The sequence below is a fragment of the Labeo rohita genome, chromosome 20, assembly GCF_022985175.1.
Source record: "Labeo rohita strain BAU-BD-2019 chromosome 20, IGBB_LRoh.1.0, whole genome shotgun sequence".
NCBI lineage: Eukaryota > Metazoa > Chordata > Actinopteri > Cypriniformes > Cyprinidae > Labeo > Labeo rohita.
Window position 1 is genome coordinate 24,497,087 of NC_066888.1, and position 13,010 is coordinate 24,510,096.

A 13,010-nucleotide genomic window follows, 5' to 3' on the forward strand; every position below is an offset into this window, starting at 1 on the left:
TTGTTTGCGGTGTTGAGGAAACAAGATTCCTTTCTTTTTAGTGCCGCCCTTGGGAAATATAGGCAGTGCACTGTATCTACTAGGAACAGAGTCATAAAAAGTGACAAAGTGATAGACAGCAAAGCTTCCTCTCTGGAAGAAGTGGTCGTTGTAGAAAGACATACACACAAAGGATGTAAAAAAAAGACCTAGAGCAGGAACTTAGGGCTAGTTAGTTAAGCAAAGTGGCGTTTTGAACGCAGCTAATGTGACAGTCTTCTAAAGTCTGTACAAGCTGCCCTCAGGCAGTACACTGGGTTGGCATTCACTCTAATAGGATGTGAGTTCAATGCAACAGCTGTGGTGGATGCGGGCTTCACTGACATGTCACGCTGAAATGAAACCAATGAATAATCCTTCCGCATGAACATACAGCGATAATCAGAAGGTCCTGTTATGTTGTAGCATTTCAGAGCTCAGCATCTGATGATGTAACTAAATCCTCTGATGCACCAGATCATGTTAAATCTGGTGTGCTTTAGTTTGTATGTGTTTGTCGAATTTTAGCTGGCAAAATACATACTGTTGTGAACTTCCATGAAGGAGCAAAAGATTTCATACAGAATTTGCAACAAGTTCAAGTTGGCTGTGTGTTGACAGAAAGCTGCTTGGTTTGAACGTGAGTTCTGTGTGAGCAGTGGTTCATACTTAAAGGGGTCATTGGACGCAAAGTTCACTTTTTCATGTTGTTTGAACATTAATGTGTGTTGGCAGTGTATGTACACATCTACCCTATAATGATAAAAATCCATGCAGTGGTTTTTAATTAGTCTGTAAAAATAATGTCCCCTTTTTCAAATTGAGCCATTCTCAGATGCCTGTCGGTGTGGCGTCACACCAACAGAGGCCGCTCCCACGATAGTTGATTGACATGAGCGTTTTACCTCAGATCAGCTGTAACACGACCATTGAGAATTTTTAACCAGAGTATATTATAGACTAAAGAATCATATCAACTTGTGGAAAATAGGCATCCGATGACCCCTTTAACTACTCTATTGACAACTGACTGGAAATTTTATTGAAATGTTCTTACCTTGTGTTGAGATGCTACTGACATAACTACATTTTCAGTAGTTTGACAATAGTTGTTTTCTAAGTAGTGTAGGTTTTTTCGGTTTACAGGCTAGTTTTGAGAAATAGTAGTAGTCCAAATCAGTTATCTTTCTCATATGTGACCCTGGATCACAAAACCAGTCATAACAGTCCATTTTTCAAAATTAAGATTTATACATCATCTGAAATCTGAATAAATAAGCTTTCCGTTGAGGTATGGTTTGTTAGGATGGGACAATATTTGATGAGAAACAACTATTTGAAAATCCAGAATCTGAGGGTGCAAAAAAATAAAAATATTGAGAAAATCACCTTTAAAGTTGTCCAAATTAAGTTCTTAGCAATGCATATTACTAATCAAAAGGTTTTGATATATTTACGGTAGGAAATGTACAAAATATATTCATGGACATGATCTTTACTTAATATCCTAATGATTTTCGGCATAAAAGAAAAATCCATAGTTTATTAATTTTTAATTTATTAATGCTAATGCACTAGTTATTATACCTTAGTGGCTCCGGTGCATCATCGAGAGATGATTTCAGGCCCGCCCAAAACATCCTAAACACAAAAATAGTGAAAAACTGTTTAAGAGTTTTACTCCACAATTCAGTACTATAGTTCACAGTCTTTGTAACATATTCTTTGAATTGCCTTTACACTGACTTGAAGTAAGTTCTTGATGTTTTGAAATGAATTAAGATACTGAAAAACACAGCAAGCCCCATTACAACCGTCAAAGACGCTAATCTAGACAGTTTATGTTAAGCAATTAAAAAAAAAACACAGCAACTTCCCCTATGTGTGTTTAAGCTTGAGCCATTGAGTTTCATTTAATTACATGTTGTATTGTAGTACTGCTTTTGACAAGTCTACAAAACAATCTTGATTGTTGTGTCTCTCATTGCTGTAATTATTCAGTCAAACTAATGCACCTCTGAGATGATAGGATGAACCGCACAAGGCATGAAACGATACCAAAGTTTAGACTTCAGATCTGTGGACCTCCTGCTTCCTGATCAGAGCTATTTTTGCTGTTCCATAGCACCTTCCTGTCACATGGTCTGAGATGTTAATTACTGAGCCCCACACATACACTAGTGTGCCAGGCAGGCAGCTGCTGAAACACACCACCCATTTAACGTCAGCATCACCCTCAATTACACCAAAGAACTGCACATGCATCTCTAGGCAGATGAGTTTGTTAATTCATTTACAGTGGAAGGAATTATGAAGTTACGAAATGAAGTCACGCTGAATCTGCTCTCCTACCCCCTGCAGTTCTGCAGCTGATGATTATGATGTTTTGCCACTGTTAGAAAATCCCCTGCAGACATGCAGCATGTGACAGTCCCTGAAACATCTTGTACAAATACTACACCTCTTATACAAATACATCTCTTATAGAGATTTCAGAATGTTCGTCCATGTTGCAAGTAACATGAGTTATGTAATCAGATTACTTTTTTCGAACAGCTAGTAAAATAACGCATCACTTTTAAATTTACAAGAAAGTGTCCGAGTTACTTTTTCAAATAAGTAATGCGAGTTAGTTTGTTTTCCCATTTATTCACTGACACCTCTCCTGTCCTCGTATTGAGTGAAATTTTGGATGAAAACCGGGAGGCTTGTGAATGTCCCATTGACTGCCAGGTAAATACCACTGTCAAGTTTTTATTCAACAGTTCGTCTCCTCCGTGTCAGCGCTGCGCCATTTTGGAGAGTATCCGCTGGACGCAAACTGCGTACGCCGTTTTGTGTCAGATTGAACCACTGATGCAGACTATTTTGGTGATTTCTTTCATACTTTTCTGGGTCTTGACAGTGGTATTTACCTGGCAGTCAATGGGACAGTCACAAAGCCCCCTGTTTTCATCCAAAATGTCTTAAATTGTGTTCCGAAGACAAACAAAGCTTTTACGTGTTTGGAACGACATAGGGGTAAGTGATTTTTTTTTTTTTTAATTTTGGGGTGGAGTAACCCTTTAAGCAACAAATTAGGTTACTTTTGTAATGACTTTTGGACCACAAAATCAGTCATAAGGGTGATTTTTTTTTTTTTTTTTTTTTTTTTTTTTTTTTTAAATTGAGATTTCAAATTACATCATCTGAAAGCTGAATAAACAAGCTTTCCATTGATGTATGGCTTGTTAGGATTGTTAGATAGGACAATATTTAACTGAGACACAATTATTTAAAAATCTGGAATCGAGGGTGCAAAAAAAAAAAAAAAAAAATCAAAATATTGAGAAAATCACCTTTAATGTTGTCCAAATAAAGTTCTTAGCAATGCATATTACTAAGCAAAAAATAAGTTTTAATGTATGTAGGAAATTTACAAAATATCTTAATGGAACATGATCTTTACTTAATATCCTAATGATTTTTGGCATAAAAGAAAATCGTTAATTTTGACCCATACAGTGTATTTTTAGCTATTGCTACAAATATACTCATGCTACTTATGACTGGTTTTGTGGTCCAACATGAGGGTAAATATTGACAGAAATAATAAGTAAATAATGACAGAATTGGCTTTTTGTGTGGATGGTTTCTTTAAAGTTGCAGTAAAATGCAAGTTCACTTAAAATTTGTAGAATTTTTCACTCAGAAATTGCTATTAAATCTGACAATTAATTACAGAAAAATAGCAAGTGACACATTAAATTAATCATTACTTTTTAAAGTAGAAAGACTGAAATAGCATTTAATTGTTAAATGTACTCCAGTGATCTGTTTTATTTACAAGTTAGATTTTTTTTTTTTTTTTTTTTTAACAGTGTAGCGGCAAATAATTTCTTCTGTTTTGTGACACATTCTGTCATTAATTACTCACCTTCATGTCATTCCAAACCCATAAGACCTTTGTTCATCTTCAGAGCACAAATTAAGATATTTTTAATGAAATCTGAGAGCTTTCTGACCCTACATAGACAGCAACGCAACTACCACGTTCAAGTGCCAGAAAGGTAGTAAGAACATTGTTACAATAGTCCATGTGACATCAGTGGTTAAAAAGTATCTTAATTTGTGTTCCGAAGATGAACGAGGGTCATACGGGTTTGGAACGACATGAGGTTGAGTAATTCATGACAGAATTTTAATTTTTGGGTGAACTATCCCTTTAATGATTGGAAAAAGCCCTGCATGCATCACCAGAGAAGAAGTCTAGAAGAAGTTAGTTTTCACTTCAAACTCTGCAGTCCCATTCCCTGCTGTTTCTCTTACCATTATTATTGTGTCTATCAATAAAGACCAGAAACACCCAGAAGATAAAATGGAAATATGCATCTGATTTGCCCCAGACTTTCCACATCAGAACTGTTGAGTGAACCGGGGCAGTTCCACAGGGAAAATGAAATTTAGCTCTGGTACAGCAAATCTGCTCCTGCCCTTTTCCTGAGTCTCCTCCCTGTCAAAGTGCATTATCTCCACTCTGGGCTATTTCTAACACACAGGATGTTTGCTTGTCTACAGGCTCACCCCCACCTCTTCTGTCTCCTCCTTTCAGTCGTCCTCAGATACCCACATAAAATGCACGCAAACACTTTCAATGCCCACTTTGTACATTTTGTACCCACCCACAGAGTTGGGAGTTTGCAGAACTTGAAAATCTTACTAAACTTTGTTCTTCAACTGTCAAAAAAGAAGTGCATCCGGAACCAATTTTGATACTAACATTAGACTAACTAGACTGTTATTAAAAAAAATAATAAATATATATATATATATATATATATATATATATATATATATATATATATATATTCAAGAAGGATGCATAAAAATTACAGTAAAAAGCTGCATCACAGGAATAAACAACAGTTTTAAATTATACTTTTATACATTTATTACCGTTTTCACATTTTTTAAGCCTTGGTTGGCATAAGATACTTCTTTCGAAAACATTATGTCAGTTTTGTGCCTTAGGGTTGAGTTATAAAAGTGTGTTGTCTGTTTTGGCTAATCATAGGGCTGCTCTTGTGGTTGCCTGCAATGATCTATTTACATTTATTTTGTAACCGTAATGTTTGCCTGAGAAATTTTCGTTCTTAGTCATTCATGAAGAAAGGAATTATAAAAGGCAGAGCTGGAGCAGAGAGGACCTGTCTTGGCACTGCTGTGCGATTGATCGCCTAGCGTCGAAGCACCTGCTTCAAATAGCCAACATCAGTCAAAAGAACATGGAGGCCTATTGATTTTTTTTCAGAAGAGTAGTAGCATAAAAGTGAATGGTGGAATGTGATGGAGCTTTGAAGGCAACAACAGTTACGGCGGTGCTGGAGGTCTGTGATGGCGTGCTTTGTTCTTCAGCAGCTCTGTGTGTGTTCTTAGCAGGACTGAAAGTGGAGGTTGAACATGAGTGTGATTTATCTCAGGAAGTAAACCTGTGGGATAAAAAAAGGTGTGAGATTCAAACTAGTGATAGACTAATACAGCGGTTAGTTCTGGTGTTTATCTAACAGCGTTTGAAATTTTTAGTGTTTGTATCAATCCACTTGTCTGTGTTAACTAGACAGCTATAATAAAAGAAATTAGCTTGCTGTATAATGTCTAAAATGTACACTACCAGTCAAAAGTTTTTGAACAGTAATGTTTTTAAAGAAGTCTCTTCTGCTTACCAAGCCTGCATTTATTTGAGTCAAAGTACAGCAAAAACAGTATACTTTTGAGCTGTTTTCTATTTGAATATATTTAAAAATGTAATTTGTTCCTGTGATTTCAAAGCTGATTTTTTAGCATCATTACTCCAGTCACATGATCCTTTAGAAATCATTCTAATATTCTGATCTGCTGCTCAAAAACATTTATTATTATTATGTTGAAAACATCTGAGTAAAATGTTTTCAGGTTTCTTTGATGAATAGAAAGTTCAGAAGAACAGCATTTATCTGAAATCTTTTATAACATACATCACAGAGTCTGAAAAAAATGTATTCAACTGTTTTGAATATTGATAATAATAATAATAATAAATGTTTCTTGAACAGCAAATGAGCATATTAGAATGATTTCTAAAGGATCATGTGACACTGAAGACTGGAGTAATGATGCTGAAAATTTAGCTTTGATCACAGGAATAAATTACATTTTAAAATATATGAAAATAGAAAGCAGTTATTTTAAATAGTAAAAATATTTCACAATATTACTGCTTTTGCTGTATTTTGTATCAGATAAATGCAAGTGTGGTGAACAGAAGAGAATTAAAAAAAAAAAAACATTACAAATTTTACTGTTCAAAAACTTTTGACTGGTAAAATTCAGTTTTTACAACACAGGAATAAATTACATGTTAAATGTATATTAAAATAGAAAAGTTATTTTACATGTAAATATTTTACAATATTATATTTTTATATTTTATATATTTTATATTTTTGTTATTCATACAATTGACCCCAAACTTTTAAACGGTAATGCATATCATGGTTTATTTTAGATTACTATTATTATTATTAATTTATTATTTTAATCGACACTATAAAATTGCTGGGTAAAATATGGACAAACACAGCAACTGGGTTGTTTTAACTCAACTAATGTTTAAAAATTACTATATGGCAGGCGTAAAATAAACCCAAACTAGGTTGTAAATTAAAAATCAGACAAAATTACTAGAGGCATCAGCAATAATAAAAAGGCGAACATTTATTAATAAGCAATTTAAAAAATAATAATTACATTATTTATTCAACATTAATTATTAAACATAATAATAAATGTTTATTTCCAGTCTATTTTAGGTTCATTTTAAGCAGGAAATATAGAAATTTTAAACAATAATAAAGTTAAATAAAACTACCCAGAAAGATGAGTTAAACATTTAACCCAGCGCTTGGTTGTTTTTAACCCAGCATTTTTTTAGAGTGGTTAAGTAATATAATTTTTAAAAATATATATTTCTATTAATTTCATGTTATATTTTATTTTACATATTACACGTTATATTTATTTTTATGTTTTGGCCTTTGTACGCTCTCTTACTGAGGTGGTTTGTTCTGCTCTAATACATTTAATCCAAAAGGTTCAGCGTATTTGTCATTATGCAACAATCTCTAAAAATGAACTAACATAAACATTGTTTATTTTTTTGCAGGCCAGCAGCACTGGACCGAAAACCGGCAGAGCTCAGCACTCTCAATGACGGCTACCAGATCCGCATCTGAGACACTAAACGTACCAGCTTTATCCTCCACACGTCCTCCCTCAGTCAGATCCACAGATGATGTTTTTAAACACTATTTAATGCACATTGTCAACTGTACAGCATATTCAACATATTTATAGTTGTACTTTCGTGTTAGAAGGAAATTGGGTTAAAAACGATTTAAAAAAAATGTTTTTAACAGAATATGATATTCCTTTTCCAGCCATAATTTTTTATAGTGGAAAGTTTAAGACCGAAGGATATCGACTTTGCTTTAAACTGTTTTTACCCCAGTAATTGTCAAGCATTTAAGAAGACATTGTGAACTGACTGAAATATTTAAGCAAATACGGAAAATGTGGGGGGGAAAAGGCTCTATTTTTGGACAGAATCTCCACTAGTGGTGAGAGCTGGAGTTTGAGATGATTGTGCTTGGCGGAGAGACGTAAACCTCGGTGCCTCGTGCTGTGGTGATGGTAGTTTTGGAGGCTGACTGACCCAGAGGAGAGACAAGCTTTTTGCCAGAGGCGCAGGGACACAAGGGACCTAAGCTTCAGAGAGCTACTCATTCTGGCCACAAGAGCTGTACTCAATCCACTTTACTTGGACGTGATTTATCAACTTTAAGGTTTGACGTTACCTTACATTGAAGGCTTTGTACTGTTTTTGTTTTCTCATAAAATATCATGGGTGCAGTTGTAGAGAAATAGTTTAATTTTTTAAAGTATTTAAACATTTTTTTTCCTGTTTTTACTGTTTGTTTAACCAGTACAGTATTTTGTGGTTTTATGTACACTAGCGGTCAAGTTTTTGAATAGTAATATTTTTAATGTTTTCTTAAACATTAGGTCTCTTCTGCTCACCAAGCCTGCATTTATTTGATCTAAATACAGCAAAAACTGTAAAATTTTGAAATATTTTTACTATTTAAAATAACTATTTTCTATTTGAATATATTTTAAAATTTATTTATTTATTGTAATTTATTTCTGTGATCACAGCTACATTTTCAGCATCATTACTCCAGTCTTCAGTCACATGATCTATTACAAATCTTTCTAATATGCCAATTTGCTATTCAAGAAGCATTTTTATTGTTATCAATATTTAAAACAGTTGAGTTTTTTAGGATTCTTTGACGAATAGAACAATGTGAAAATCAGCATTTATCTGAAATAAAAAGCTTTTGTAACATTATACACTATAGCATTCAAAAGCTTAGAGTTAGTATCTTTATTTTTTGAAATTATAGAAATCAATACTTTCATTTAGCAAGGATGCTTCAAATTGATCAAAAGTAATGATAAAGACATTTATAATCTTACAGAAGCTTTTTATTTAAAATAAATGCTGTTCTTCTGAACTTTCTATTCATCAAACCTTAAAAAAATTTAATAATAATAATAAATGTTTTTTTATGCACCAAATCAGAATATTAGAATGATTTCTGAAGGATCACGTGACTGGAGTAATGATGCTAAAAATTCAGTTTTGAAATCACAGGAATAAATTACATTTTAAAATATATTTAAATAAAAAACAGTTATTGTAAATAGTAAATATATTTCAAAATGTTACTGTTTTTGCTGTACTTCAAATCAAATAAATGCAAGCATGGTAAGCAGAAGAGACTTTAGAAATCTTACTGTTCAAAAACTTTCGACTGGTAATGTATTTTTTGAATTATTTTAAACAAAATCTCTCAGAGGTGTGGAAGTTGATGTGCTATTGACTGACCCATCTGTTGCAAATATTCCTAAATTTTCCACACATTTTGCTTTCCAAACTTTGCTGTGAGCAAATGCAAAATGCATTGAAATATCATTTTTTATAATATGAAGTGGGAGGAAAAAACTGTTATCTCAATGCTTTGGACAACGAATGCAGTGTTTCTTCAGAGAATGCAAAAAAGCATTAAAATGAGCTGTATTCCTCCTGTCTCATATTACAATGTCCCCTTATAGGGAACACAAAAATACTCTAAATATCATCAACAGCATATCGCTTTGAATTTTCTCACCTCATGAGATTAAGCTATGCACACGGAGAAGGTCTGCGGATCCGTCCTTTTTGACAGCAGACCTGTCTTTAAAATTGTAGCAGTGACATTGTTAGCAATTCTTTTTGGCTTTTATGAGCGGTTCCTCTCTGAACGATGTTTATAGGGTGCTGATGACTAAACTACCACATTATAGCTCATTCTGCCTTGTAATTGGTACCAGCTTTCTATCAAAAGCTACTGAACCACACAAGTGCCAGATCATTGAGTACGTCCAACTCATCCTTAAGGCTGAGGGTTTCATCCCAGTCACATGAAGATGAAAGATCATTTGAACGCACCTTGTTGAATTGCTCAGACCCTTTATGGGAGAAAAGCGGTCTGTGGCTAATTTGGTGTGTGACGAACACCACATTGTTACGGATTTTAATCATTTACAACTTGTTTGGTAACTAACGTGTGAAATTGTGAGTGAAACGTTTTATGGAAGGCAAAAAACAAGTGTTAGTTTGAAAATGGCTTTCTGGTTTTAAGGAAATACAATGATCTCCCCTCAAAAGGTGCTAAGATGAGACATTTTACCATTATTATAAAATTCAATAGGATTTTTATGATTAAAGAGCACATTAAACATGTTTCTGTAGCACAATTATTAAGAACTGAACAAATACAGGACATTTACTGGTAAGCACTACCAAAAACATTCATGAGATTATAGATGCTTTTGTGGAATTTTAACCTTTCCATGTCTTAAATGCGCACTTGTCCGGAAATACAATCAATTTTGATGAATAATAGTCTAAATAAATGTTTTTCTTAGTAAGAATGTTAATGACGTGACTTTCTGTTATGAAGACCTCAACTCAAACTTGTCCTCAGTTTTCAGTTCATATTTTTCATATTATAAATGTATCGCCTAAAGGACTTTATAAAATTCAATTAATCCTCAACTGTTTTATACACATTTTCCATACCTTTTACCACAGCTTGCACCATCAATCCTCCATTCTATCATAAATTTGTTTCTGGGTCGCCTCAGTTTTCTCATGATGAAACATTAATGTAATTTGTTCATCCCTCTGTAGCATGTTTTAATAAAAAATGTTTTTCTGTAAGTCTGGACGTTCACTGTGCTTATTTAGCCGGTTCTCTGAAATACTTGATTCTGATTGAAATACTTGGTTGATACTTTGTCTGTTGCTAGTGTTACTAGCATGTTTGTAGCATGATTAGCAATTTACTAACGTGTTGCTTGCATGTTTCTAACATGATTAGCATGTTACTAGCATGTTGTTAGCATGCTTAACAAACTACTAGCATGTTAACATGTTTCTAACATGATTAACAAGTTATTAGCAAGATTCCCAATTCAAGAAAACCCACTTAAACAGCATATGCTGTTTTTTCCAACAGGGTCTATTATGATTAGCATGTAACTAACATGTTAACATGATTAGCATGTTACTAGCATGATTATATTATGATTAGCAACTTACTAGAATATTGCTAGCATAATTAACAAGTTACTAGCATGTTGCTAGCATGTTTTAACATGATTAGCAAGTTATTAGCATGATTCTATTATGATTAGCATGTTACTAGCATTTTGTTAACATGATTAATAAGTTACGAACATGTTGCTAGCATGTTTACAGCATGATTAGCATTTTGCTATATGTTGGTAACATGATTAGCATGTTAGCACGATGAGCAAGTTAATAGCATGATTAATAAGTTACTAGCATGATTCTGTTATGATTAGCAATTTACTAACGTGTTGCTTGCATGTTTCTAACATGATTAGCATGTTACTAGCATGTTGTTAGCATGCTTAACAAACTACTAGCATGTTAACATGTTTCTAACATGATTAACAAGTTATTAGCAAGATTCCCCTGTTGAAAAAAACAGCATAAGCTGGTTAAGTAGGTTTTGATGCTGGGATGTTGGTTTTAGCTGGTTTAGGCTCTTTGCTAGACCAGCACATGACCAGCAAAGGACCAGCTTAAACCAGCTAAAACCAGCATCAAAACCCACTTAAACAGCATATGCTGTTTTTTCCAACAGGGTCTATTATGATTAGCATGTAACTAACATGTTAACATGATTAGCATGTTACTAGCATGATTATATTATGATTAGCAACTTACTAGAATATTGCTAGCATAATTAACAAGTTACTAGCATGTTGCTAACATGTTTTAACATGATTAGCAAGTTATTAGCATGATTCTATTATGATTAGCATGTTACTAGCATTTTGTTAACATGATTAATAAGTTACGAGCATGTTGCTAGCATGTTTACAGCATGATTAGCATTTTGCTATATGTTGGTAACATGATTAGCATGTTAGCACGATGAGCAAGTTAATAGCATATTTCTATGCATGTTTATAGCATGATTAATAAGTTCTATTATGATTAGCAAGTTGCTAGCATGTTTATAGCATGATTAACAGTTTACTAGCTTGTTGCTAGCATGTTTATAGCATGATTAATAGTTTACTAGCTTGTTGCTAACATGTTTCTAGAATTATTAATATGTTATTAACCTGATTAGCAAGTTACTAGCATGATTATATTATGATTAGCATGTTACTAGCATTTTGTTAGCATGATTAATAAGTTATAAGTAATAAGTATAGCATAATTAGCATTTTGCTATATGTTGGTAACAAGATTAGCATGTTAGCACGATGAGCAAGTTAATAGCATATTGTTATGCATGTTTATAGCATGATTAATAAGTTACTAGCATGATTCTATTATGATTAGCAAGTTATTAGCATGTTACTAACATGTTTTTAACAAATGGCATGTTACTAGCATGTTGCTAGCATGTTGCATGTTTCTAGAATTATTAACATGTTATTAACCTGATTAGCAAGTTACTAGCATGATTATATGATTAGCATATTGTTAACATAATTGGCAAGTTACGAACATGTTGCTAACATGTTTTTAACATGATTAACAAGTTACTAGCATGCTGCTAGCTTGTTTGTAACATCATTAGCATTTTACTAAATGTTTGCTAACATGATTAGCATGATGAGCACATTACTTGCATACTGCTAGCATGTTTCGAGCATGATTATCAACTTACTAGTATGATTCTATTATGATTAACAAGTTACTAGCATGTTTCCTAACATGTTTCTGGCATGATTAACATGTTGTTTGCATGCTTAGCAAGTTACTGGCATGTTGTTAACATGATTAATAATTACTAACATGTTGTTAACATGTTTCTAGCAAGGTTAGTATGTTATTAATATGTTAACATTATTAGCATGTTGTTAGCATGTTACTGACATGTTAACATGATTAACAAGTTACTAGCATGTCGTTAGCATGTTTCTATCACAATTCACTTGTTACTACCATGTTTCTAGTATGATTAGCATGTTACTAGCACGCTGTTATAAGTAACAATTTACTAGCATGTTGCATGTTTTTAGCATGATTACCATCTTACTAATATGTTGTTAACATTATTAGCAAGTTACTAACATGTTAACATGATTAAAAAGATACTAGCATGTTGCTAGCATGTTTCTATCACAATTGACATGTTACTACCATGTTTCTAGCATGATTAGCATGTTACTAGCACACTGTTATGAGTAACATTAGCATGTTTCTATTATCATTAGCATGTCACTAACATGTTGTTAGCATGATTAACAAGTTACTAGCATGTTTCTAGCATGATTAGCATGTTACTAATATGTTGTTAACATTATTAGCAAGTTACTAA

At 33.2% G+C, this 13,010-nt stretch overlaps 1 protein-coding gene across 1 annotated transcript in view; it reads left to right on the top strand.

Annotated features, from left to right (window-relative positions):
* vash2 (vasohibin 2) overlaps positions 1–10,376 on the top strand; it is a 34,870-nt gene extending 24,494 nt beyond the window's left edge. Inside the window, exon 7 of the mRNA XM_051139165.1 lies at positions 7,199–10,376. Coding sequence (XP_050995122.1) covers positions 7,199–7,268 — 70 coding nt within the window. The 3' untranslated portion in view covers positions 7,269–10,376. The remainder of the gene's footprint in view (positions 1–7,198) is intronic.
* The last annotated feature ends 2,634 nt before the right edge of the window (positions 10,377–13,010 follow it).